At 39.3% G+C, this 27,505-nt stretch overlaps 1 protein-coding gene across 1 annotated transcript in view; it reads left to right on the top strand.

The window, feature by feature from the left end:
* The window catches only part of LOC124058875 (calsyntenin-2-like), a 209,570-nt gene that overhangs the window by 171,171 nt on the left and 10,894 nt on the right, over positions 1–27,505 (top strand). The window contains exons 9-12 of the mRNA XM_046388472.1: positions 10,791–10,953; positions 16,660–16,826; positions 19,432–19,580; positions 25,517–25,728. Coding sequence (XP_046244428.1) covers positions 10,791–10,953; positions 16,660–16,826; positions 19,432–19,580; positions 25,517–25,728 — 691 coding nt within the window. The remainder of the gene's footprint in view (positions 1–10,790; positions 10,954–16,659; positions 16,827–19,431; positions 19,581–25,516; positions 25,729–27,505) is intronic.

Raw genomic sequence — 27,505 nt, 5'->3', positions numbered from 1 at the left:
TTTACAGGACAACACTGAAATGACATGCTGGGACCACAGTAAAATTCTATCGCCTGCAACTCTTTAATCAACATTTCACTGTGATTGTTTGTGTTTCTACTTTTCCTTCCTGCAGTATTTACAACTGATCAGCTGACAAAATTGGACAGAATATGTAAATATTTAGTTGATTAGACCTGATTTATTGAAGAACAGTCATGCTAATGAAGCACAATTAACTTGGTACCAAACACATCGCATATCTCAAAGCTTTTTCACTAGAAATGTCTCCTGCTGGTTTGCCAGTGAAGAGCTTTTCATTTGCAGCGGTTAACACGCAGCTCTGATATGGCTGAAAGTGATCAGCAAACACTTCAATCAGACTGATATCACAGAGAATGCCTCAGATGTACCACCATTTTGGAACTTGAGTTTAAATCCAGTTAGTAAACTGTAGTTAATAAAGTAGAATGGCAAGATGATTCCCATCAAGCACTATCCTTGAGATTATTTTCCTGGATTCATGTGATCAGCCCTTCATGACCTTCATTTTATCCAAACGTAGTCATGACTTTGATTGTTTTGCTCTAAATGTGACCTAAAAGGTGCGATTACTTTGAATCCACCTACCAGGCTCTCAGCCTTCAAGCCCCAGCTCTCTTCGCTCTTTACAAATCCCACTTAAATCCATACTGTATACACAGTGGAGCCCCTGGTGTCAGTGCCAGGCCTTGCTGCACTCTTATCTGGTCCTATGAACCAATGGCTACGACAGTCAGATCAAAGGCTTTGTGTCTGACTTGAATTTAAAGCACTGTAACAACAGGCTGAAGTGTTGCAGCATGTTTGCATTTTTATGCCGTGTCCGGAGGATGAGGAAAAACAGAGGGTGATGCTGCAAAGACAGACAAAAGTTTAACTAATTGTTGCCTACATATATTATGACTCATGACATCTACATGTGATAAGAGATAAGAATCCCTCTACCTCACATATCCAGCCAAAATTCAACCCTAAAAATTACAAGCCCAAACCTATTTACCACTTGTCCAAAAATATCACTATCAGTGCTCAGGCACTGGATAAAGTTACAGACGGTGGAAATTCACAGCTGAAGCTAATAACACAGCTAGATTCTGTGGTGCAGCTACAGATATGCCATGCTTAGCTGAGTTTCCTAGTGGAGATAAACTGGGGTGAAATTAAGTTTCTGTAGATGAATCTTGTGTTTGCCAGCAGACTCAAAGAACTCTCTTTGGGGACCCCTGGAACCAGAAAGGAAAAAAAAAAAAATCTTCTTTGGGGCAAAATGTTCCCAAAAGTAGAACTAGGAAATTATAGAGGAAAATGTGTTTGTGCAAGTTTGTGCGTTTTTTTCAGAGAGCCAAACATTTAAAGGAAAAAAGATTGCATGTGTGCAGACACACTGATGTTTAGAGTTTAGTATATTAGCAGTTAAAAAGTGAAATTGTCTTTTCTTTACTGTTGTGTTTTTTGGTTAACATGCTCCCCATCGCCATTTCTTTTAACCAGCAGTAAACTAAGTCCACTCTGTCTTTGGTTTCAGCACAACAAAACAGAACAAATCAATTTCATAGCAGTAATTTTCTTCATCATTTTCTCCTATTGTGGCACTGTAAAACAATGAAATATTCTGAAAATCAGATTCCAACTATGTTAAAGCTGTGTTAAGGTGAAAAACAGATAAACAACAGTGGGTAGGACGTTAAACTATTTAACCGAACCACACTGCAGTAAGCACATGTTCAATATCTTTTGTTTTCCATTATTGCCGACAGTCTGAAAATGTTCACTTGCTGGAAGTGTAAACATTCTCTGTCTGCCTTATTTTCCCCTCTAATCTGTTTACGACTTTTGTTTTCTTTGTTACCTCCCTCGTTCCCTGTTCATGGTTTGCATTTGATTTATTCTATTCATAGGAAATTATTAAGGAAGGTAATCAGGAGTGCTTCTGATTGATAATTCGCTGCTGTCCCATTTTGAAGGGATTAGAAATCTGCTTAAACTGTGTTCACAGTTTTCATGAGGATGTACGCATGCACGTGCAGGAAACACTTACACATTCACAATACTTGAACTCGTTTTCAAAGACTGACACTGTAAGCCACCAAGAGAAGCGACTTGTTTACATTTTAATATTCTGGTACCATAAAAACTGTTAATTAGCTATTAGCAGTTCTTGTTTGCAATGTACCCATGAATGTAGAGACGACTATCACTGAATTACTTTAATACATGAGTTTTCTCAGGCAGTCCTGGAGTTAAAATAGGGTCTTTCTTTCTATGATACCAAGGGATGAAAAAAAATTGCTTCATCAGATCTTAGCTGTACGTGCAGTGCAACAAGGGTGTGTGTGTGTGTGTGTGTGTGCAGCATCTGGAGAAAAGCATCTCACAGTTTGGAAACATTCACTTCCACCTAAATGTTTTTTTCAGATTTCCAATTATAATTTAACTGATTAAAATCACAACAAACTTAACTGTTTTCAACAACATAAATAGCTGATTTCTTCACCGTTATAGGACAGGCTAATGCAGAAGTTTATTTTGTTGATTTATAGGAAATGATTTCTATTATTAATCACAAAAACATTTTGAATGTGAGCACTTAGTGAAAGGTAACTAGACCATGGTTTGACATCACAGATCTTTAAATTTCCAGTTAGAGTAATATTGTGTGTAAAAAGTATGTCATTGCATAAAATATAAAAAGTGGAAGGTAAGCAAAGATTGTACATCTAGGTGCTTACAGTAAATGTCAGGAGTACTGAAACTGTAAGAAAACTTACACTGTGAAAATTACATCCTGTGCATGCATGCATGCATTGTATTCAGGCTGTCACAATATTAATAAGAGGCAGGAATGTAATAATTTTAATCTTTAATTTAAGATTTAATTTCCATTACTTGATGGCAGCATTATAATTGTGTAGCAAAGTGGTTTGGTGTGCTAAAGTTCTTGAGAGAAACAGAAATGCAAAGGCATATGTTCTTTAAAAATGAATTGATGACCAAAACATTTTGGTCAAATGTAATTTGAAATAAAAATATGTCACAATAACAGGCTATATAAAAAGGTGAGTGCACTAATCAATAAAAACACAACAAACATGTAAGAGAAGAAAAGAAATGTATGATTTACTGACAGCCACAAGAATAAACTTTGACACTGATGACACAAGATAAATAGTAGAAATAGGTCATGAAACTGTGTGGTTTCTTTGTGAGCCCTAAATGGACCAGAACTAAAGGGAGGCAATGGATCATTTTGGTCTTTAGTCTTAACAGAGTCAAGAAACTAAACCAAACTACATGTTGAATCTAATCTAAGATATACAGGCAGATGACCTGCAGCGTCAACCAGGGCTCGGTTCAAACCAAGACAATACTTTATACATGGTACATCTCAGACCACTGAACCAGCAGGATGCCCTCAAATTTGTAAATTACACAGTATTTCTGTCCACTCTAACCACTCTATTGCTCTGTATAAACCCAACAGACTGACAGAGTCAATGTGATCAGTCTCACTAAAATTGCCATGCAGCCTAAAAACCCTGTGAATATTAGTGTGCGTATGTGTGTTTATGAGTGCATGTATATACTGTTTGTGTGCATACGTGTATATATGTGTGTGGCCCATTTTGAGCTTGTGGAGAGGTCATTTGGCTGCTGACGCCCAGTCTCTGCCGGGAGCGGCTGTATAATTGCTACTCTAATTAGTCTCTTTTGCCAGCCGGTAATTCATTGTCACCTTGAAGTACTTCTCCCATATATGCACATACATAGACATGGATACAGTACACACACACACACACACACACGCACACACACACATACACACACACATCTATCAGAAGCTGTTCTTCTGTTATCGCTTCCTTTTAATTGTTTTTACTATTTTTATAATTACAGGCTTTCAGGCATCCAATTTTTGGATGCTTACAACAACTGACATGATAATGGTTCCCATGCTGACACTGAGCTGGCAATGATTTATAGCAATTATGTGTTAGCAAACAGCACTTTTGCTAATGAATCAGGATACTAAGTATTTCTGAGCCCAGGCAAACTTTATGAGAGCCTTTGCTTTAATGATAGCAACATTCATTGAGCTGTTAGACAACAATTTGCAGCATATTATGTCTAATTTTAAGCAATTTGTGGGACCACGTTTGAGTGTCCCTTGCTGTTAAAAGAGAGAAAATGAATACATACATACATACATACATACATACATACATGTATACATGCATACAGAATTGTAAGACCTCAAAATTCCTTGAGTTCTTAAGGGTGTCTTTGCTAGTGTTTGGCCCTGCTTTCCTCCAGTTTAGAGTGCCTTGTCAGTCCTTGTCAGTGCTGACTTCACAGGTATGTGTTTACTTACATTACATTTCACTGTGTGCTACTTGATCTACAATTCAAGACAGATAAGAAGGGAAACAAAATATGTAATCAATCCTTTAAGATGGAGTTTTCAAATGACCAATTATGAAATTTCAGAAATTTGATTGCTGGCGAGAAGTTGGTCCACAGCTTTATAAATCTGACCTTTGCAGACTGCATGGAATTGGGAGCAAAGAAAAGAATTAAACATTAATCCAAGAATAGTGAAAATGTACTGAGTTCATTTTCTACAAATCATCCAAATCATTGATAATTTCCGAGTGAAGAGTATTTGTACCTGCTCTTATTCATATTTTTGAGGACTGAGTGAAACTAGATCACCTTGAGAAAACTTTAAAGAAGGGAGAACACACATCTCCAAACAGGACATCCTTTCTCTGAGCTAACGACTGAGCTGCCATGCTTATTAATATATACAGTATAGTGTTTGCAATGTGAGTGCAATGTGAATTTATATTTTGTATGGGTTCACTGCTTTCATGTGTGAATGCATTACTACTTACTTAGTCCATGAATTAGCTTAAATTGTACATAACTTAAATTTAAGGTGATGTCCTAGTCCACCAAGCCAATCTAATCCATTCATTTTACACCTCTGCTTTGACTTTGCCTTCACAGTAACTTTCTTATTCCTTCCCTGGCTCCTCCACCCTCCACTCCTTCTTAAAGTCACCTTCTTTCCACTGCTCATCAATCTCTGTTGTGGATCCTTCCTCCAGCAGGCCCTACTGGCCCCGCCTTAATTCCTCCCTCCACCTCCTTTACTTCCTCTTTCCAACATCTTTCCTTCTCTCTCATCTGTCCTGTTTCCCATGGTCTCACTAAAAGCTAAGAATAATCTCATGTTCACAGGTATCTTGCTGTCATTGTCTGGTTATTCTAACACATGACTTACAAGTTTATAGGATACACCTGTATACAATGCAATAAATTCTATTTTGTGAAGTTTTCTATATTTAGTTTTTCAGGCAGAGGTGTTTGTGTTCAACCCAGTGTACATCAACACAAAACTTATTGATACCTGACATGATACCTTTAAATTTAGCAAAGAGGTTAGCTTGCAGTGTTCAGAGCCTGGATTTTGATGAAATGTTTAATTGATTCCCAAACAGCTTTTACGGCCATCTTTCCTGCACAGCAATAGAAAATAGGACAAAACATGTCCTACATAGAAAAATCACCTTTATGTTAAAAGTCATGATTTTTATAATAAATGGTATACATACCAACTAAAATAGAAAAGAACTATGTGTACCAATGTTATTATTCCCAAATATATTACAGTTTCAGTTCAATTAGTTAAAAATTTATGTTCTATAGTTAGAAAGTGCATGTTCCTTTACCTGTCCTCTCTGAGAGATCACAATATAAAACTGCCCAAAAAACCTTTCAAAGACTCCACAAATTAGAAAATACAGTATATGTATCAAAAGAAATATAATGGTTGGAAATACATCAAACAATACACAAAGTGAACCAAAGTGATGTATAGAATGAAAAAGACAACTTTGGAAAGAAATCCTGCATACCTTCATGAATATAGGGTTGTTGGTTTCAGAAGGTACTGCTTTGATGATCCAACATTTACTTCAAAGCATACTTTCACTTAAAGTTCAACAAGACTGTGTTCACTGTAGCTTTTGCATGGTCTCTGAATGCTATTGTCGGGTTAAGCTATGATGAGTTTTCAATAACTGGTGTATGTTTGGAAATACGCTTTGATACCACTACCATGTTACTGCTCAAAATATGAAGCTAGGACCAGGAGTCCATTAGTTTAGTTTAACTTAACTGGGAGAAGTGGAAATAGCTAGCTTAAGTGGGCAACTCCAATCCACAATTTGACAGTTTGTATGTTTAAACATACAAAAAAAAAGGAAAAAAAATAATAAGTTGAATCAAAAATAGCATGTTTTGTTTTACAGAGGGTTGTGGAGTACACCCCCAGCTGCTCTCAATCTTTATGCTAAACTAAGTTAATCAACTCCTGGTTCTAGCTTCATATTTACCACACAGATATGAAAATAGCATTGATCTTCTTATCTAACTCTCATCATGTGGGGGCAGTTGTGGATCAGCGTTTAGGGTAACCGGTGGATCGCTGGTTCGATTCCCCGTCCCGGTGTCCATGGCTGAGGTACCCTTGAGCAAGGTACCTAACCCCCACTGCTCCCCGGGCGCTGCACGCGGTCGCCCACTGCCTCGGGTTTGCTGTGTGTGTGTGTGCACGTCACTTGGGTGGGTTAAATGCAGAGCACGAATTTCGTTGGAGTGAGTTCCCTCCAATGACGAAATATGTCACTTTCATCTTTCATCAAGTAAACAAATTTGAAAAAAATATATATTTTGCAATATATAAAACAATTGTGTTCATGATTTACTGCTTTGCTCTATGTGTTGTATATCCTTCAGTTTTAAAGGTGATAGCTTTAAGTCCTCCTTTTTTGTTTTCCTCTCCCACTTTCTTTTTAGCTTTTTCTCATATGGTTTTGTGTGCGTTACCCTCTCTTTTCCTCCCTCTTTCTTTCATCTCCACCTTTCCCTTTTCCCTCACTGTCATCTCTCTGCCTTGCCACCTCCTGATCTCAGATCACCTCATCTTTCCTCATTCTTCTTCCTTTTCTATCTTGTTCCTCTATCACTTCTTTGAAGTTAGAGGGTTGGTTTGGGTGACAGATCTCTTAAAGACTTTCAACTCCAAAGGTCTTGAGGCAACAACTCCCACAGTCAGGTTCTAATGGAGAGACAGCCAAAGAAAAAACAAGACCAAATAAACTGCAGAGAGGGAAATAGGATAGAGATAGAGGGGCACAGATAGTAATTTTGTTTTCCTCTCGCCATTGAGTGCCCCAAGAGATGATGAAGTGTCTTTGATGTGTTATGTTTCCGTTCTCTCTCTCTCTCTTGCTCTCTCTCACACTCACTCTTTCTCTTCCTTTTCTTTGTCCTCTGGTTGTTTCATGTCCTCCCTCCTCTTTGTTTGTGTGGTTATTTATTTCATTCTTTCCTTCCATCTGTCAATTTGCATCAGGCAGAGACACAGGAAAGTGGAGGGTTTGGGGAATACAAAACTTTTTGCTTTGCTTTCATAAGCAAGTCAAGCCAGAGCTGCTCTCCTAAACTTTAACTTTATCTTTGAAGTGTTTGAAGTTGACACTTAATGGTGCTGGATTGATGTCTGTGCATTCATGTATGTGTAGCTGTTTGTGGGTAGGTGTTATTACATGTGGTGTATCCTTGTGGAATCACTGTCTTTCTCTCTTTCTCACATAAATACACCCCCTCTATGAGCACACACTCACACTCACAGTGGCATGTGGCTTATTTCAGTTGTGTGTACCTTCAAGCTTGTGCCATAAGTGGATGGTTCTTTGCATTTCTTTTGGCCCTGAGGTTTTGTAATGGTGAACACGTGAACAGACACACACACACAAAAGAAAGTTTCTCCATCTGTGTCCAGCTGGCCTCTTCCCATGCATAGCAGTGCACCTGTTCTCTCAGTGCTCTAATCATTTTTCTGACAAGATGCCCAACTTTTGTGCCATCTCCATCAACTGATCTATATTTGATTGCAGTTTGAAAGTCAAACATTTGTATCAACCTGACTGATTTAATTGTCTGAGTGAAGTTCTTTATAATCTCCTGGTGCTGTTTCAGTGCTAGTTGTGTGGAGGAACAACACAAATTTATTTTGTTTGCACAAGATCTGTATCTTGCATTTCTCTCTGAACAGCAGCCGTTCCTCAGCCTCAGAATCAGCTTGTAGGCCCAGGTCCAAATTCTAAAATTTAGCTTGACATAATGTTATATTACACTTTGTGAATGTCAGGTCTACTTAGGAGCTCTTAGGAGGGTGGAGAAATTAATCTTTTAAATCTTTTTTTTCTTTGCTTTTTAAAGCTGAGTATATGAACAGAAATATTTGAAGGTGTGTTAGCAACGTTGCTAACTTACTGTGACTCAACACAAAATACATCCCATCCCATACATCTCATAGATTCCCCTAACCCTAATTGCCATAACTTTAATTTATTAACATCACTTTGTTTGATTTGTGGGTGACACAGGAAAGAATGTAAATAAAATAAATACATAATAATCCATCACTGTTACTAGTGGTCTGCCAAAGACCTTTCTAAGTGAACAAATATGTATTATAAAGACCAAAAAATGAGGGGTCATGCCTTGGAAAAGCACCAGTCCTCCATCAGTTTTTCTTTGTGTCCTGATATTTAACAATGTTGTGTGAGGTGGTTGCATTACATCCAATAAGTGAATTGTTTCAGCCTGGTAATATGTTTTTAAAGCCAAAATATTGGACATTAGCATCTTAAGTCCAAACCTAGTCTCAAACTCTTCCTCTGCTTCACTAAGTAGTATTGACATGTGTGGCTATATAATTCCCTCTCTCTTTCTACCCCTGAGAGAGATCTCCAGTTGACATCTCAACGTTAGAAGCAACCTCCTCTTGGGCAAGGCCGCCTCGGCATCTCCCTTTTGAAGCCTGCAAGAGGAAGTCATCCACTAGGCGCTCAGATCCCATATGGGCCCGAGCTCTCTTTGAAATACTGAACAGTAAAAATAGGGAAGAAGCGGTGGAGCATGGGAGGGGACTGTCTGCATGCGTAAATGTCAGAGGGATTACTGCTTGAGTGTGAGTGTGTGTGTATATTCCTGTAGTTGTGGAGACAAAAATCTGTTTACACAGTAACATTGTGAGGACCCGCCTTACTTATGGGGACAAAACATCACAACGTAAACCATTTAAAGCTAGGGTGAAGAGTTGCTTTAAGGTTAGGATGAGGTTAGGGTTAGGATTAGGCAAGTAATGTTTATTGTTATGGCTAGGTGGTGGTTAATCCTCCAGGAAATGAATGTAAGTCTATGTAATGTCCCCAAAAGTGATGGAAACAAGACTGTCAAGACACGTTATAGATTAAGAGTACAAGCCAAGCCCAAAATCTATTCAATATGTATAATGGTGAATAGACACATTTAAACCATACCTGGACAACTTACTAAACACAATGCATAGGAACTTTGGGTGCAAAGCTGCCTTTTGTACATTTAAGCATATCTTCACTTACTAATCAAAGTCAATCCATTCAATATCCGTCACATGTGCATCACCATCAGTCCACAAGCAGATTATCCCCCATTGATTCTGAGCACCTAGTTAGCACATCGACATGCTGCATATGTGTTAAGCAGCTGTGCTGAATGATCACCAATAGACCAGATGTTGTATCTTGCACTTCAATAGCAACGAAAATGAACCAGATTGATTAGAACTCCCATCTGCTGCACAAGCACAGTGTTAATAAGCAGGCTGGAGAACGCTCTTCAATATAGAGGAAGGTTACCCAAGGCTAAGTGTTCTAGTGCTGTCCCAGGTTATATCAGAGGACCTGATTGGATGAGGTGAAGCACAGCCCGATGAGCTTTGGCACTGCTGAGGTGAAGCCCTGAAGCAGAGGAGGAGGAAGAGAGGCAAATGTCCTCAGGGACAGACAGACAGGCACGAGTGGGTTTGTGCAATCAATTATACTGCACAGCAAGGCAGGGTAAATGGTTAAGCACGCTGAAGCTTTCAGTCAAGCATTTTTCAGAAGAGGTTAAACAGGTAATGTACTAATACATTTCAGTGAGTGTGTAGCACAAGGGCAAATATTCTGTTTTGAATCTTCACAAGCTAATAATTAATATAAAGCTGTAACTGTTGGGGGAAAGCTCATCCCTCCAAACTGACATTATAATGTACAATACATTCCCCTAACCCTAATTGCCATAATTTGATTTATTAACATCACTTCGTTTGATTTCTGGGTGACGAAGTAAGAATGTAAAAATAAATAAATAAATAATCCATCACTGCTACTAGTGGTCTGCCAAAGACCTTTCTAAGTGAACAAATCTGTATTATAAAGACCAAAAAATGAGTGGCTTCCATGCCTTGGAAAAGCATCAGTCCTCTGGTAGAATGTGTATGTTTACAGTACTTCTTTCTTTTAACTTCTCATCTTAATGGACAAGAGATACACCCCACCATCCACACACACACACACACACACACACACACACACCACCAACTCCAATTAAAAGCATCTATACCCAAAGGCCAAATCTGATCCGCTAGACTACCACTAAAACTACTAGACCAGCAGTATTTAGCACAGAGACATGAAAGTGAAATCAGGCTTCCAAACTAATTCTTGGCAATAAAGCAAATGAGTGTACAACTACATTTCCCAATGAGTCAGACCATTTCTTTAAAGATGGATGAGCACAGAAGCTCTTTAGAAACCATTATTTAGAATATATGATATGAGATGTGGGTAACCTTTTTTATAATGACGTCTCTCTTTTTCTCTCTCTCACAGATCTGTGACAAGGAGTGGCATTACTACGTCATCAATGTAGAATTCCCAGTGGTGACACTCTATGTTGACGGAGTGACCTATGACCCCTACCTGGTGACTGACGACTGGCCCATCCACCCCTCGCAGATTGATGTGCAGCTCACAGTCGGTGCCTGCTGGCAAGGTAAGTGGGCAGGGCTGAATGTTGTGGCAATGATGAAGATGCTGATGATGAAAAAGGTGGTGAAGATGGTGATAATGACAACTGTGAAAAGTCCATGACTGCAAAAAAAAGTCAAAGTAAAATGGGATATGTTTTGTATTCTGCTGATCGAACATAACTCCAATTTAGTATGAGAGCTAGTTCACAATTATGAATAATATTTTCTGAAGTATTATTATAAAGGGACTCATTGAGTGTGGAATATGTTCTTTGGACTTGAATGAACAATCCAATTAAGTAAAGCACTTAGTCTGCCTTTGACAAATGACTGAACCTGAAGCCTGAATGAAGGCGTACAATTACTGTCCTCTAAACTGATAGCTGCCACTAATTGCACAAGGGTACAAGAAAGGGCACTTTTTCACACAGTACACAATACCATTGATTTGATAGCTCAATTGAGACTCAGTGATGCTTAGCCTCAGATAAGAAGTCAAGATATCTTTTCATGCGGGAGCAAGAGCAGGTCATCTTGTGTCACTTTCTTCACACACACACACACACACACACACTTGTTCTCCTCCTCCTCCTCTCCCATTTCTTTCACTGAACACTGCAAGCCTTTAGGAGGATTAAAAGGGCCTTGAATGAAAAAGGGAGTTCAAAGACTATTTCAGCTTTTCTACTTGGGGACTTAGCTAGCTTCAGAAAAGAGTTGTAAGGATGATACTGAAATCTTAACATAAGACATTAGCCACAACAGACTGCCTTTTCAAGGCACTGATCTTTAAGTGTTTAGAACGTTGATTGCAAAGATGAGCTTGTTTATTGTCTAACTGGCTCCTGAAGCTTCAGCACTGAATGTGTTTTTTAGAAAAGTAGTGAAAAGAAAATCAGCATTTGCAGAACCCCAGCAGCTTATTTCTTCTTTCTGATGCACTGTTGAATGGCATTACAGAGAATGATGATGTCAAATGACGAGTTCATACAGGACAACATGTCGGTGTGCAAATGGATGGCAGAGTCAATGAAAAAAGTTTGTCAGCTCAAAACAGTAAGGCTGCAGGCAGAAGTGATATTTTTGCAATATTTAATTAAATTATGTGATTTCATGGTTCATAACATTTAATTGGTCGGTTAGCGCTGTATAAGGGAAATAAATTCTGTTCCAACCACAGCAAGTAAATTATCTTATTTCAGTATTCATCCAAAGAAAATCATTCTAATTTGGTGTAGCAATATTTTACGGTTTCAGTTTGTAAAATGTGTAATGAAACCTGCCTCGATCTTAGAAGCCACAAACAAATATGAATCCATTTGTTTGGTAGGGAAACTTTAGTGTCATCTACAAAAAGAAACTATTTAAACTCTGATAATTAATTTATATTTTTTTAATTATAATTATTCTTATTATTTTCTGACTTTTTAGCAAAAGTTATCAAATTTTTAGATATATTGAATATCAGTACAAAATATGGACTCATGATTGTGTTTTTATAGACCTTAGGCTATTGAAGCTATCTGCTGAGAGAGAATGACAGTGACAATAACAATTGCAATCTGTACTGTACAGCATAAATTATACCTTCTAACTCTGCATAACCATGAGGGGGAAGTTTCAAGATTAGCTAACAATGCTTTCACACCAAGGAGTATTTGGTTCAGTTGTTGTTTGTTTCAAGGTGAGTGCAGGTATTAGATCAACCAGACAGTAACAAGGACCTGTGAGTGTTGTGCTGAGCCTATTCCTGCTCCATGTATTTATTTGTATTTTCGCAGTTCCCCAATAAAGATTGACTGAAACGTAGTCACTACCAGTGACCGTATGTAGAGATGAATGACCTGACAGCCCACCAAAAGTGAAGTCAAACCTTCTCTATGGCCTCCTTGCGGATGGGTGCATTATAGGTCATAAACTGCCCTCTTCCATGTTAGCAGATAGGCTAAACTGAGAATTCAGCAAAGTACAGGCACAAGTACACATCAAATCATTTTTTCCCTTTTTCTTAATTACATTCAAGTGTTATTTTTTCAGATGACAGCTGCTCCGCGGCTTGATCAGTACTGCACACACTCTGCCTGCCAAATGATTCCAGCAACACAAGATGGAAGTGCAAGTGACAATTTGGCTTTACCTTTGCACCGTGGGTGGAAGTGTAGACGTGTCATCAGTCTTCATATGGTCAATGGTCACCACACAGTAACTAGCAATTTGTTTTGTTGCAGTACAAAATGCTACCTTTTTGTTCCATTCTTGTCTGTTTGTGACTTTCTAATATTTGCTCAGTCCAGCTGCAGTCTGGACAATAAACGCTCCTAATAACTTATCTCTTTTTTGTGAACTTTTTGTCATCAAAAAAGATAGTATGCACATCTAGAACATTAACGTGTGTTATGAGTCAACGTCAGATGTCGAATTTGACTTCCCAACAAGAGTCCATGCAAAGCTGATGATGCGCTGTCAGTGTCATGTGGCCTTTCTCTGTGCTTCCCGATTTGTTTCTAAAAAAAAGCTACTGTTAACACACGCGGACCCAAACTGAAATGAAGCAGTCTATAATTTTTTCCCCCTCAATTCAGAACAACTGTACAAAGTTACGCATTTAAAAATACCCATCGCGTGTATGCAGTGCAAAATTTACAACAGTATGGACTATCCACACAAACTGTATACACCACTGTAGTCTAAATTATTTTACTGTTCACACTATTACTGTCTTGTTATCAGCTTGTGAGTCATCTGTATGGTTTTGCACGCAGCCTTTCAAAATGAATCTGAAAATAGCTGTTTGTAGCCCACACATGTTGTTAACATGTAAGGTACTGGATTGTCTTTCTCATTAACATGCATGAAACATACTAGTGTGACTTCTATCCAGCTGTAAAGAATGCATTTCTATATTTTCATCCTTTCCTATTTTCTAATAGAAGCGTGCGCTCACCCATCCTTCTTGCTTCACCTCTGAGATTAAGTGCTGGCTGTGCAGTTTTCACACAGTCAGACTATATTTAACCTCTGACCTGGCTGAATGTGCTCATGTTCAGAAGTGTGGAACAGTCAGGCAGCAAAGGCAACACACTCATCCCGCCTCAGTCTTCTTTTTCTTTAACTGTATAATCACACACTCCACTGCCTCCCAGGTTTCCGTCATTGCAGCAGCAAGCGCACAGAAAGAATTATAGATGATTAGACACAGAAACGCAGAAAATGAAACAAATAGCAAGGAAGGACATGAATTTAACTAAAAATAATCAAGACTACTTTAAAACCTTACCTTTCAATGAAAATTTCTGCCTGAATCCCTCACGCCTTTTGTTTTCATGGACAGAAACATACCAAGTCTTTAATAAGGGATCCTATTTCCGGCTTAACTATGTCTCATCTGTTGCTTCTTTGGAAATGACGCAAATAAGGTTGAGTAAAAAGGAGAGTGAGGATGTGTAGAGCAAGGAGAGCTCTACAGAGCGGGCAAAGAGAGCTGACACCACGTAAAAAAAACCAGCCACTGTAAAGTGGAATGATCAGCAGTTTTATCACCCATATCATTCCTGCTCTGCAGCGTCTCAGTAATACCCTCGTCTCTGAACCTCTTTTTTACCCTCTGTCTGGGACCCTTAATGGTTTCTCTGGCCACAGCCTGAATCGATAACATCTGTCAGAGTGGGACAGAGTGGATAGGTGGATGTCTAGTGAGAGGGTAGGGAAAAGAGAACAAAGTAGTAACTGAGTTAATTAGATAGTGGGTGTGAAGCATAAAGAAAGAGAAAAGATCGGTTTGGCATAGTTTGATGTAATGGACTTCAAATATGATCTAGTGGGAGCAGACCTGCTCTCCTGACAAGCACTGCGATAGCTTTTAGTATAAAATCAGCTGTGGTTATTGTACTTAAGTTAAATAAACAACATTCCAGTTAAAGGCAGATTGCAAATAGGGAAGATGAATGTAGGTCTAGTTCTAGTAGCCTATATTATTCTACATCCAGTATATGATGTGTGGTCATGAAAAAAGTGTCATTCGTAATCCCACCAAGTAATGTAGCTTGTTAATGATATGCTAACTCTTGGTCTTGGAAGTAAAGCTAACATACTTCAGTGCTGTAGTTAGAAAGCTTGTTAACTTGACTTGAAAATCCCAGTTCAGGAGAGGGTTTTAGTGAATGATCAAGTGTTGTGCAAGACAGAGAACTAAATATGAAGTCAGCACCTGTTTCCTGCTACAGTAGTTTCTCCAACACTCTCACAGGTGCTTGAGGGAACACAGTCTCGCACAGGGACTTGGGGAGCTAGACCTACATGTATGGAATGTGAAAACACTGAATGAGCACCAAAGAGACTTTCTTGACAGGAAGGCTCAGGTAAGAGGGAGAGTTCAGAAGTGAGAATTTTTTATGGCTGCCCCCACATTTCCATTAAACTAGTCAAGAAATAGGGAACTGAGGCTATTTGGGTCAAGACTGGCAATGTCTGATGAAGTGTGGGCAAAAAGTTTTCAACTGACTCTAGTCACAGTAAAATACTACAGACTACTTCAGTCATTAAGTCAGTCAGCAAATCCAGTTGGGCATAGGGCACTGAAAGTGTGAAAGTGTGTGTAGATGTCACTGCATGTTCTTCATAATTAAAGGTTGAAGCTTTACCCTCTTATTAACATTGAAAGGGGTAATATGTAGACATCTACTATTATACCACTTGTCTCGCAACTGGGGCACAGTCATGCTGGGGGGGCTGTTGCTGCATGGTTGGAGGCATAGTATTGTCTAAAATGTATTGGTATGCTGATGCATTAAGATGTCCCTTTACTGGAAGTAAGTGGCCCAACTCCTGAAAAAAACAGTCTCACACCACGCATGAATTCTACAAGAAATGTCAATATAGCTTAGCTTCACATTCACATAAGACTGTTTTGAATTTTGAGGAGTAAATGAATGGGGTTGTTCAGGCATAGAAAATTGAGAATTGCACGTCTGAGGGCACAGAAGTGTGCTGAGATGCTGAGACAATGACAGAGAAACAGAAAGGTTGCTTGCTATGCACCTTAACTATATTTTTGCCCATCATTCATGGCTTCACTTCACTTCACAAACTTCACTGAATGTTTTTCATGTATGAACAATTTAGGATTTTCTGATAACAAATGTTATGAGGTGAAGGGACTGTTGCATGTGTGCTTTGGTGAATCACTGCCAGAATCAGAGAAAAGCAGAGAGAAGGGAAGAGAAATTGAGGAAATAAATTTAAAACAAAATGAAAAGAATGGAAAGGTGAGGTTTTGATACCCAAAGCTAGTAACCTTTCAGATAATGAGTGGTTTGGAGACTCCTCTTGCTGGTATTGGCCTTTACGAAGTTCAGAGGACATATTTTAAATGTGTTGACTTTTTCCTTACCTTTATTTAGCCCACTTGGGCTGGCTGAGTTACACTTTGACTTTTACAGCAGCACCCTGTCGCTTAGTCACAGAACAGGGACACAAAGCATACATTTTAATGCCAATTATAGCCATAATTTGGTCATCAGGACTCATAATTAAAGAGTGGACAAGGTTACCACAAGGCACCACATACCAGTTGTAATGATTTCATAGAATGGGTAGACAATTTCTAGGTATTGCTCTTGAGGGCACTGGGTGCAACAGCTAATCACTTGCTGATTATAACCCAGAATCTTTTTTCTTTAAATTCCAGGAAAGGTATTTCATTTTGTGTGTGTGTGTGTGTGTGTGTGCAGGTGGAGAGGTGACCAAGCCGCGGTTTACTCAGTACTTCCGGGGCAGCCTATCTGGACTGACCATCCGACCGGGGAAGATCGAGAGTCAGAAAGTCATTTCCTGTCTGCAAGCCTGCAAAGAGGGACTGGACATCAACTCCCTCGAGAGTCTGGATAAGAGCATAAAGGTATTCACACACACACACACGGAGTAATGCAGGGGTATCCTAGAAAGGAGACATGACTTGTCGAGACAAACCTTATTTCAGTCAACCTAAACAGAAGGTTCACATTTAAGCCAAAATAATACAAAGTTACAACAATACAGCTCACTCACTGAAAAGTGAGACACTTGACATTGACATTTGCAGAGATGGCTGCAATGTTATCAGGTGTGCTGTGTGGGCGTTTACATGTATACACACAGAAAAACACAGCTACCATGCAGTCACACATCCATATACATGTACACACAAATTCATGGAACACATAGAGTTCAAGCACACAAAGGTCATTTAAGATCATTCAAGATCCAACGTTCTTTTTACTATATAAGAACAAAGAATGAAATTTCCCAAGATGTTGAACCATTTCCTTAAATTTAAATCTATAGCAGTACAAGCTGTTGTTGTGTTACTACCATCACAACAACATTACATATACATTCAACATACACTGTGCACAAAAAGACACATTATTATCCCATATGACAAAAAAAACACAGTTAAATCACAAGTTGGCTTTCTTGAAACTCTTTAGCTACTTTCTCCACCCAGCTCTCACCACCACAGTCAATCCATCTCTCTGCACTGTGGAAGATAGAGTGCAGGCAAGATGGATAGGGGTTTGTTCTATCTGTTTTCAGTCTTCTCTGCCTCACTCCTGCTGCTCTTTCCATAGAGCTATGGTGCAGCAATGAGATCCTGCCAGCTTTTTGAGAAGCCAACGTGGTATGAGGAGGGAAGAGGAGAGGAGTACAACCTCTCTAGGTCCAGTGTGGTTTATCTTTTGAGAGCTATTTCATTTTCTCCTTAGCTGCACACTCATCTGGCTCGCATAAGTCCACAGGAGGCTTAAGGACAGCATTTAGCTGAGCAGGTGGAGGGCTGGCACTGCACAATCAGAGGAGAATAACAGGGAGGGAAGGAGAGACAGAGGAAGGTAGAGGCAGATGGACAGCGACAGAATATGAAAAGGGACAGCAAGAGAAGGGAAGGTGTGAAGAGGAAAATGACAGGGGAGAGATTGTATGGGAAGACCCACATAGTGCTGAAGTACAGTCACCCTGCTGCTGAGAGCCAGTTTCAGAAAATGGGAGACACTCAGTGAAGTTCTAGTAGGGGACCACTAAACTCTTTTTAAAGCGAGAAATCCCTGCTATCCAACCCTGCAGGAGAACACATGTCCCTGTCAAACTGCACTTCTGAGGAGAGTCCACCAACTATTACTTAGCCCTTTGACTTAAAGACCCATGTCAGTGTTTTTTCATGTTTTATTCCACTCACTACAAGGCACATACATATTCATATTTATATTATGTCACCATTTAACCTTCTGTCTAATTGGTGGAAATTGGTTTCCACTGCTTTCTGTACAGTATGAAAAGCAGTTTGTAAAGCCCTGAGGGTGATTAATCCCAGTGAACATCAGATCTGCTTTTTTTCAGACAAAGTGACATTTATGCATGGTAATGCACTAGAAACAGGATGTTCACATTGATGGATTAACTGATTAAAGCAAGTTTCAAGCCTCTGCAAGTTAGTATTTGTAATACTCTGTAGTGAAATTAACAGAAATCAATGGCTGCCTGGAAGGTAGGAAAATTTATAGTCACTATTGCATTGGAATAGTATGGACCTTTAAACTATTCCAATTACACGGCCAAATGAATAAATCCTTGTATTGACATAAAATGTAGGTAGATGTAGTGTGTGACATAGATGTAGTGTATGACGCATTAAAGTTGTATCAGCCTTCGACCACCAGATCAAGATAACAAATGGTCGTGTTTTAATGTTTAAACAAACTTATAAGACTAGGTTGATGCACTGTCCCCACTTTCATCAGAGTTGTTTCTGGCAGCAGCAAGCAGCTGTTGAATGAATAAGGCCTGAAAAAAAAACCCACTTAACACAACCTACTCAGCATGAAACAGCAGGCAAGACAAAGTTTGTGAGCAGCTGATAACCACAGTGGAATATTTAGCAACTGAACAGCCAGATATTTCCTTCAGGAGTTAGTGGAATACAACAGTTCTGCACTAAATCTTACCTTAACAAAGGTAATAATGTTCAGTCTTTGTTGTCTGTTTTAGACTCCAAATTAATGAATTTGTAAATAGCAACTTTACAAAGTGATGTCACTGAATTAACAGGGGTAGAGCTTGTCTAAGTGGCAATAGAAATCTATTAAGAGTGGTTTAAACCCCCCTTAAACCACTCCACTTTGACATCAGATCTTAACTTGAAGATGATCATTATGTCAAAATCCAGCTGGATCACATCACCGCACAGCAAATCTTTGGCCAGGTAGACGCCGGCACAGAGAGCAGCAGAAGCAAAGTTTTAAGGGGGATCCAGCAGCAGTCCTGCCCCAGGCCCCCTCCAGCACATTAATCTGCCTTTCGCCATCTCACGTCTCAGAGGCACTTTGTCTTTCTTTCACTTGGTCAGTTTTTGTCCATAGCAGATACAACCTCCTCTTACTTAAAATTGAGTGAGTCTAGCTATGACTGGCTATGTCCCTGTTAACATTTTATTCCATCTGTCTTATATCTGTTTTCTCTTTCTGCAGTTCCACTTTAACCCAGCCCAGTCTATCTTGGTAATGGAAGGAGAGGACTTGGAAAACATGAACGCTGCTGTGAGGAAAGTTTCCTACATAAACTCTCGGCAGTTTCCTACACCAGGCATCCGGCGTCTGCACATCTCCACGATCGTCCAGTACGTATCACTTATGAGTAAAGTCAATCACCTTTTTTCTTTCTTCCCTTTCTTCCTTGTTCTTACAGTTGTCTTATTCTCTCTTTTTAAACTTTCTATCATCATTCCTATCTTTTTTCCTTTAGTCCTCTCCTGTTGCATCTGTTTTTCTGTACCACCTGTCTCACATATGAGAAGCATTAACCCAGCTTGAGACTTCTGTCAAGTGTAAAGACAATACAGCAGATATCACAGTGTGACTGGTTCATTTCCCCACTCCCACCCGCCCTTCTCTCCTTCCTCTCTCACTGTTTCTCCTTTCCTCTGCTGTCACTTTCCTTTTCCTTTAATACACATTTTCTGTTTGCTGTCGCCACCGGGGGCCAGTTTTTACATTTTCATGTCATGTATTAATAATTCTGCCCAGGTTTTGCCAGAGGAATCCGAGAAAGAGTGATATAAAAGAGAGGAAGAGAGAAAGCCTGGTTGGAAAACAGCCTGCCTCAGTTGGGTCCCATTAAAATTCATGATTGTTTTAAATATATGTAGACCCCTGCAGCACAGCCCTGGGGGTTGACTCTCCGCCCTCGTGTTGGGTTCGATGCACGGCTGTGAGCCCAAGAACTTCAGCTAACAGAGCAGAAGTGAGTGTGAGTGCAGATGATGAAGTGGAGTCATTGCAGCTAGAAGCACATGATTATCAAGGAATACATTATTCTAATGATGGATAAGCTTGCATCATTGCTAAATGTTGTTTAAATTTCGTTTTTTTCTCGCAGACTGCTGACTATTCTGTTGTGAATGTGTGTGCATGGGCGAGGGTTGGAAACAGCCTTTCAAAAACACGTGTAAAGAATCATTAAAGAGGTATATTTTAGCTTCCACTTTATTTTTACCCTCATATTCAGATCAGGCACCAGTGGGAAATTTCTCCTCAACTAAGTTCTACTGCATGCCTGAAACATGGCCTGCTGCCTTAACACACCAGCTGCTACAGACAGCTCTCCTCACAAATAAACAGACATGTAAATATTTCCTGCAATTAAAAAAAATGTTTCTTGCTGACACCCAATAACTGCAGTTACTGCAGGCATCAAATAATTAAGCAAACAACAACCCTTGTGAGCTGCCCTGTCATGTTTCTTCTTTGGAACAAATTTATTCCACTTTTCTCATGGAGACTGATTTGGAGAGTATGCTTATGGAATTAATACACATACACAAGTAAATAAATGTGCTTCATTCTCCCTAAAAAAGGAAGTGAAAATACAATATATGTACAAATACTAGAACTATACACCACAGCAATCCTGTCACGGTAATTTTAGCTCGTTTTACTGTGTATGAACCTTTCAATAAATACCTACAAGCTTATTAATAGGGCCTATTTAGATTGCCAATGTTTTATTTAGGAATTTAGCTGAAATTTCACTGCAGGCCTCATCTAGATGCTTGGTCACTAGACAACAAACAGATATTAGGTAGATATTCTGACAAATGATAGCAGGGGTACAGAACAGTTGTAATTAACAGTATTTATTATGGCGTCATTTTATCAACATGAGTTAAAATCCAGGGCTTTGCAATGTTGCATGCAGACTAATAGCTTATAATGACATTTAATGGAAGTGAGCCATCAATACAGGTGAAATATACAACATTTTCAGCCACTCAACTAAATTGTACTGGAGCATCAGCATCTCAGATCATAACAAATGTGCACTTCATTTAGAGTATTCATTAAAGCTGGCCAAAAAGTGAGCTGTGGTGTGAGAAAGATTGTGACCCAGCCACCATGTTGAAAACAGAGAGGGATTTCCATGCACTAACAAGCACTCACGGCCAGATCAGCTACCGAAGCAAAAAACACAAAAGCTCAGATTCCATTCTCTGTTCTCTGTATCTTTACATAGCAAATAGATGTTTTCTGCCTTAACAAAATATGTTTCACTTTTGCTTTTTCTGCTTTTCCTACTGTGACAAGTCAAAACATCTGACAAACTATAGGAAATCTATAGGTTGTCAAATGTTGATCTGGGGTCAGATGTGGTAGAGGTGTACCATGATTGGTTGACCTGCTGTTTGTCACTGAGTCCTGCTCCGACACATAACATACTGCACATTTATACAGATACTAACCTACAGACACAAGTTTGCTGTTATAAAAACAATAACAATAAATAAACAATAAATCTGTTTCTTCTTCTTCATCTTCCTCTATTGCTGCTTAATGAAAGATTAGATTCACAAGAGTTTCTGAGAGTTCTGCGGTGATAATTCAGAATAAAATGTTTCATTAAATATTTTCAATCATGTCTAATAGAATAGTGGATCCATTATGGTCTCTTTTTCCATGCACTGTCTTATGGTTGAGGATGAATTTTTGTAACTTGTGAGCAACTTTTCACAGCAGAGAATAGAAGTGCAAAGTCTCGCTGATAACACGGGTGATTTAACTTCTAATGTGATGTTTTAGAGCTTCATCCAGAACTCACATCAGCAGAAACAATTCTCTTCCACTGAGATAGTTACACTGAGAGCCTGAAGCATGGCCTCCCGCCATAACACGTCAGCAAGTGTGGAACAAAACTCAGCCCGACTGCTGCGGACGATCACTCCTCGCAAATAAACAGAGATGTTAAGTAATTCCTCAAAATGCAGTTCAATTTGTTTCGTGCTGACGACTAATAACTCCAATTACTGTGGGCATTGAGAAAATAAAAGTAACCTCTCGCTAATCTTTGCAATAGCTCTTTTAGCTCCCTTGTCATATTTCTTTATAATTAAGTTGGACTGGCTCCAGTTTTTTTTTTCTTTCTTGACTAGGCAAGCCCTCACAGCAGCCATCTTCCTGCATCAGTGAGTTTGTATCTCCCACTGCTCACTACAATGGCTTAGTGCCTGAACAGTGAACAGACACAAACCACCAGCTGTGGCTACAGGAAAGAAAAGTAGAGATTACACGATGCCCCCATACCTGCTTTTGTCTCAAACCGTGGCCTCAGAGAACTGAACTGACTGTGGAGGATTAGAGACGATAGTTAAGCTTCCATCCAGCTGTCAGGCAAAGTTTCGGGGTCTTCTTTTTTAATATTTCAAGAAACTAGCTGTGAATTTGCTCTTTTTCCTTCAGCTGATTGTAGAACAATAGCATTTCCATTAAAAATGGTATGTCACAAACTTATCTCTGTGTGCCATCTGTAAACCAAAAGAAAGACAAAAATTTGCTGTGCAGTTTTGTACACCAGTTAAAGGTGGAAATTGAATTGAACTTTTGCAAGGCTGTGTCCAAAAGGGGTCCCTGGAATCTAATCAGGCACCCAAAGTCACATCTCATTATCCTCAGTATGATTGGCTATCTGCTCATTGAGGGGCGGGACCTTAGTTTGAAGTATTTTAGAATATGCTTTGTTTTATTTTGCATGTACTGCACTCTACTTGTGGAAGTACAGTTTATTTTTGAAGATTATATTTGTATGGTAACAGTCAGCTGTGTTGTGATTGGTAGAACTATTGATCTTTTAAATGCACTTTATTATTGTATGTTGCTTAAAGCATCAGTTAAATGAGGGGAATGTTAAAATAGACAAACAAATATAAATGTAAGGCAAATGTTAAAAACTGAGGCACTGTAATGTTCGAAATTAAAGTAAATGACAAATGGTGATACATGTAAGTGTGTGTGTGTGTGTCTTTAAGTCTGGCTTTTTCCTTTTCAGTTTTTCATATAAAACTTCCTCCCTCAAGAAAACACATGGAAATTCATCATACTGACTTATGCATTGCAGCAAAGTTTACATCAGAATATGGATGGCAAAATACAGGATGCATAACAGCTGAAATCTTGTGGCCCAGGTTTGCGATGTAGGAAATTGCTTGTTATAATTTCTTCCTGTAGCGGGTTACAGATTTACAGTATGGAGCGAGCGCACTGATGTCCCTCCCACTGACAGATGTTTGTGTGTTTGAAAGGCCTTCAGTGAAATGTGAAAGCAAAAATCCGTTTGTTTGTTCAGCTTTCACAGCTTACATCACCACCCCCTCTACCACCATCATCATTCCCCTGTCTCTCCTCTCCCCCTGCCCTTTTCTCATTTTATCAGCTCTTGTTTAGCATTTGACTGATGTGTAATCCGCGGTCTTTACACTGTGTGTATGTGCGCATCAACCAGTGCATCAGAATGGTTGTGAGTCAGATGCCTGCACTCATTATAGTGTGAATAATGCCGATCTGCGTGTGCCTCTGCTCTCCTCTGGCTGTGTTGTGAGCTCACAGCTAGCGAGCTCAGGTCCAAGAGAGCCTAGATGTGTCTGTCCATAAAAGGTTGCCAGTGGATGCTGCGCATTCAAATGCATGCTGTCACACGCTGACAGGGAGGCAGACGTGCATGTATGAAAACACAGCAGGCACACTGCTGCGGGTCTTTGTCTGCTGACAGAGATTTTTAGCCCATGAATAACTGCATGTGCTGTGTTCTGGATGAGGCTTTCACAGCTTTTAGTGCAGCTAAGAGGTCCTGTTGGTACTGATAAGGTTTGCTAGCTGCTGTACCGCTCCACAGTTTTACATTCTGACGTTGAAATAGGCAGACAGCTGGCTGGGTTACACACACAGCTGTTTCATAAAATACCTCTCCTGTCATACTTCAGTGCTGTGTATCAACTGGGTAGTCCTTATGTATATGACCTTCTCTTCACTGAATAGAGCTCAGCCAAGTTGAAATTTGTTAGAGGGTGAAAATAAAGAAATGCACTCTGTGACACCATCATACTCTCACAAAGGCCAAAGTATACATGGGAGACACAGCATATAGGACAGTTGTGAAAGATTGTGGTCAATGTCAAGGTATTATACAGATTTCCCAGTAATGCTAGTTGCCAGTGAAAAAAGTTTTGTCATCTCAGTGTAATTACTAACAACAACACTATCACATACAGTCAGTGTTTATTTGATGACAGAGTTGTTAATAAGCATGAGAAATGAGACTGGAGAAAATTAATCACAAATTGCTTCTAATAGAGAAAAAGTCGAAGAAATAACTAAACTTACTCCCACCCTTAAAACAAAAACATCAGTAGAACCTTCGTGCTTTTGTTAACAAAGGATGGCTCTTTCTTTCCAGTAAGCCTTTGCATGTCATAAGACGTAAAGATTCTTATTGTGTACAGAAGTTCTGTATGTGATTTGTCATTTGTGGGGCTGCCACACCCCAACATTAACTGTTGCTCTACTGGGGTCGAGCAGGTACAGTCATTGTCAGATATTGTACAGATACTTTAGAATGTGTTGCAAAATGAAAAACTAGAATGTATTATTAAGCTATGTAGGTTATATCACAGGAAATCAGTTTTCTGATGTGTTTTTCTTTTTTCTGAGGGTCGGGGGAGCGAAGGTTGGGGCATCTGTAAAGCTAATTAATTAAGCTAATTAATTAAAATTTTATATCTTGTTTGTTTACTTCTTCTGACAATGAAATGTACAAAGAGTTTTTCTTACATCTTTGTAACATGTTCCAGACGTCGTTCAGTGATTAAACTTGTGATGCAAGTCCCAACAACATTGTTGCTGAAACAGTGAAATGTTCTGCGTTTTGCTAATGTAGCACAGTTTTAGATATCCTTTGATGTGTAAATCACTGAAACTGTCATGATTATGTCAGGGGTGAGTTTTAAACAGCCTTCAATCTGAATCTGCTTGCCAACATTAGAGCTAATCTAATCTAATCTGATGCCAGTCCAAGCCATCTTCATGTGTTTGTAACTTCCAGTCCCGTTTGCTTGTTATGCTGGAGCCACACAAACCAGTATCTACATATGCATGGCTGGCTACAGCTGTTGTGGTGTGTGGAAAGGAAAACCAGACCACAGCATGCAGCATCAGCTTGTTTATCCTTGCTTCAGTCTGTCATCCAGCTGCCACTCTACCACCACTCTTCACCTCTCGATTTCTTTTCCAGGTGTTTTGGTGAAGACACTTGTATCACCATCCCAGACATCGATGCAGTTGTCATGGTGTTGCAGCCCAGTGAGCCCAGGATAACCATCACTGGAGTGGAGAGACTGAATCGGCCAGCCTCCGACCTCAGAGCGTCTGGGGGCGTAGTGCTTTTCCAGGACATCCACATCATCAGCACAGTCACCAGGGCAGACACCACTGCACATCACACAGGTATGGACTACCTCTGACTGCTGGAATACATGGGGGGTGTCACACAGGTGGGGTGGAAAAGGGTTTTTACCATACGCGTACATATTGAGTTTTGCTAAGTGGTAACATAGCTGTTTATGCAAGGTTTGGAGGTGTAGATTATATTTACTGTTATTGGATTAATTAACTAGATTATTTTAATTACAGTCTCATAGATACATGATGATTTGATTTAATGTGCAATGTAAAAACACCCTCAAGTTTGCTCTGTTGTCTCACATTGCCTCTAGTACAATCATTTATAACTGACTGATTAGTTCCCTTATAAGTAAGCAAGGGACAAAAAATACAACTCTATATCACGTTATTCGGCTCCAAAACTTTGTTCATATGGTCCTGGTGATAACAGCAATAAATTTGCAAACATTTGAACACATAAGGCAGTAGGTGGGAAGCCAGTGAGGGATCAGTCCATTTTAGCATCATTAGCCAGTTTTTCTGGTGTAAAATCACTTTCTCCTTCTGTCTACACCACACCCAGGCAGAAAGCAGCAGCCAGCTTCAGCATGGACGGCAGTACAGGAGAAATATATCATGTCAAACTGTTTGTGTTTGTGTAGAAATTTAAATAGCAGGAATGGTAAGTTAACGTATCTTTACAGAGTACTTTGCCGGTGTCTCAAACTCCAAAAGGTCTGAGTGTACTCACAAAGTGAGAGATGCATGCTTCCTTGCAGGTAGAAATCTGTCTTGACTAAATATTTCAGCAGATTTTCATATTGATAATGTGTTCAGTCATTCATGAAGTCCCATAGCCTATGCAGTGCCACCTGTCTCACAGAGAAAACTGAACATTTCATAATGCCTCATGAGACTGCAAATCAGCAGCAGCGAGTGTTTCTTTCATCTGGTACATCTGCATACACGGGGAAGCCGTCAAAACAAAAGGTGTCCTTTTGTTTTCACAGTGTCAAACTCTCTAGCTTGGAGGAAGTAAAGATTATTAAAACTCCAATAAAGTAGTGTCTTTTGAGTTTGTGTGACTCACAAAAAGTACATACTATATAACTATTCATTTGCCCATGTTGTGGTTGCACCAGAGGTGGAAGACGTGTGGGCTTAAGCTAAACTTACATTACAGCATGTTTATCTTCTGTGATGTGAAGTATTTCACAGTGAAACAGAATATGTGGGTTGGAATAGACCAGGTTTACATCAAGTTCTCTTGGTTTCACTGGACTGAAAAACTGCTTGTTACTTAGCAAATATGGAAATCCAGAACAAAGCTGTAGAAGACCTTCACTGACACCTTCCTGTTAATACTGTTTACTAATGTAAACAAAGGCTCAACCAAGTGAGTGCCAAATACACACCTCTGACCCATGATAACACCCTTATAGCTATGTGCAACAAAAATATTCTTTTCAAAATACTCTTTTCAGTTTTTAACCCATACAATTTTTATATTTGTTAGGCTTTCCCCGTGGTTTGATGTCATTCCAAGTAAAGTCATCCCAAGTCTGTTACAAAAAAGTTACAACTTTGTGTTTCACAGTTTTAATTAATTGGAAAGATAATAGAAAATAAATGTTTTCACTCTGCAGGAGTAACACTAATGTGGATGTGCAGTGAAGCAAACATGGAAGCTAGAAGAGTGTTTTGGTTTGTGTGATTGGCAAATAATGTTCATTCAGCTGAATGGGCACCACATCGGATGGAAATTTGAAAAAAATGATTTCTTCTTTTTTTTTTTAACATATTGGACACAGGAACACAACTCGGAAATTTTATATCCCTG

This window comes from Scatophagus argus, chromosome 5 (genome assembly GCF_020382885.2).
Source record: "Scatophagus argus isolate fScaArg1 chromosome 5, fScaArg1.pri, whole genome shotgun sequence".
NCBI classification, from domain to species: Eukaryota; Metazoa; Chordata; class Actinopteri; family Scatophagidae; genus Scatophagus; species Scatophagus argus.
Note: the sequence above shows the minus strand (reverse complement) of the source record. Positions and strands in the feature narration are given on the sequence as shown.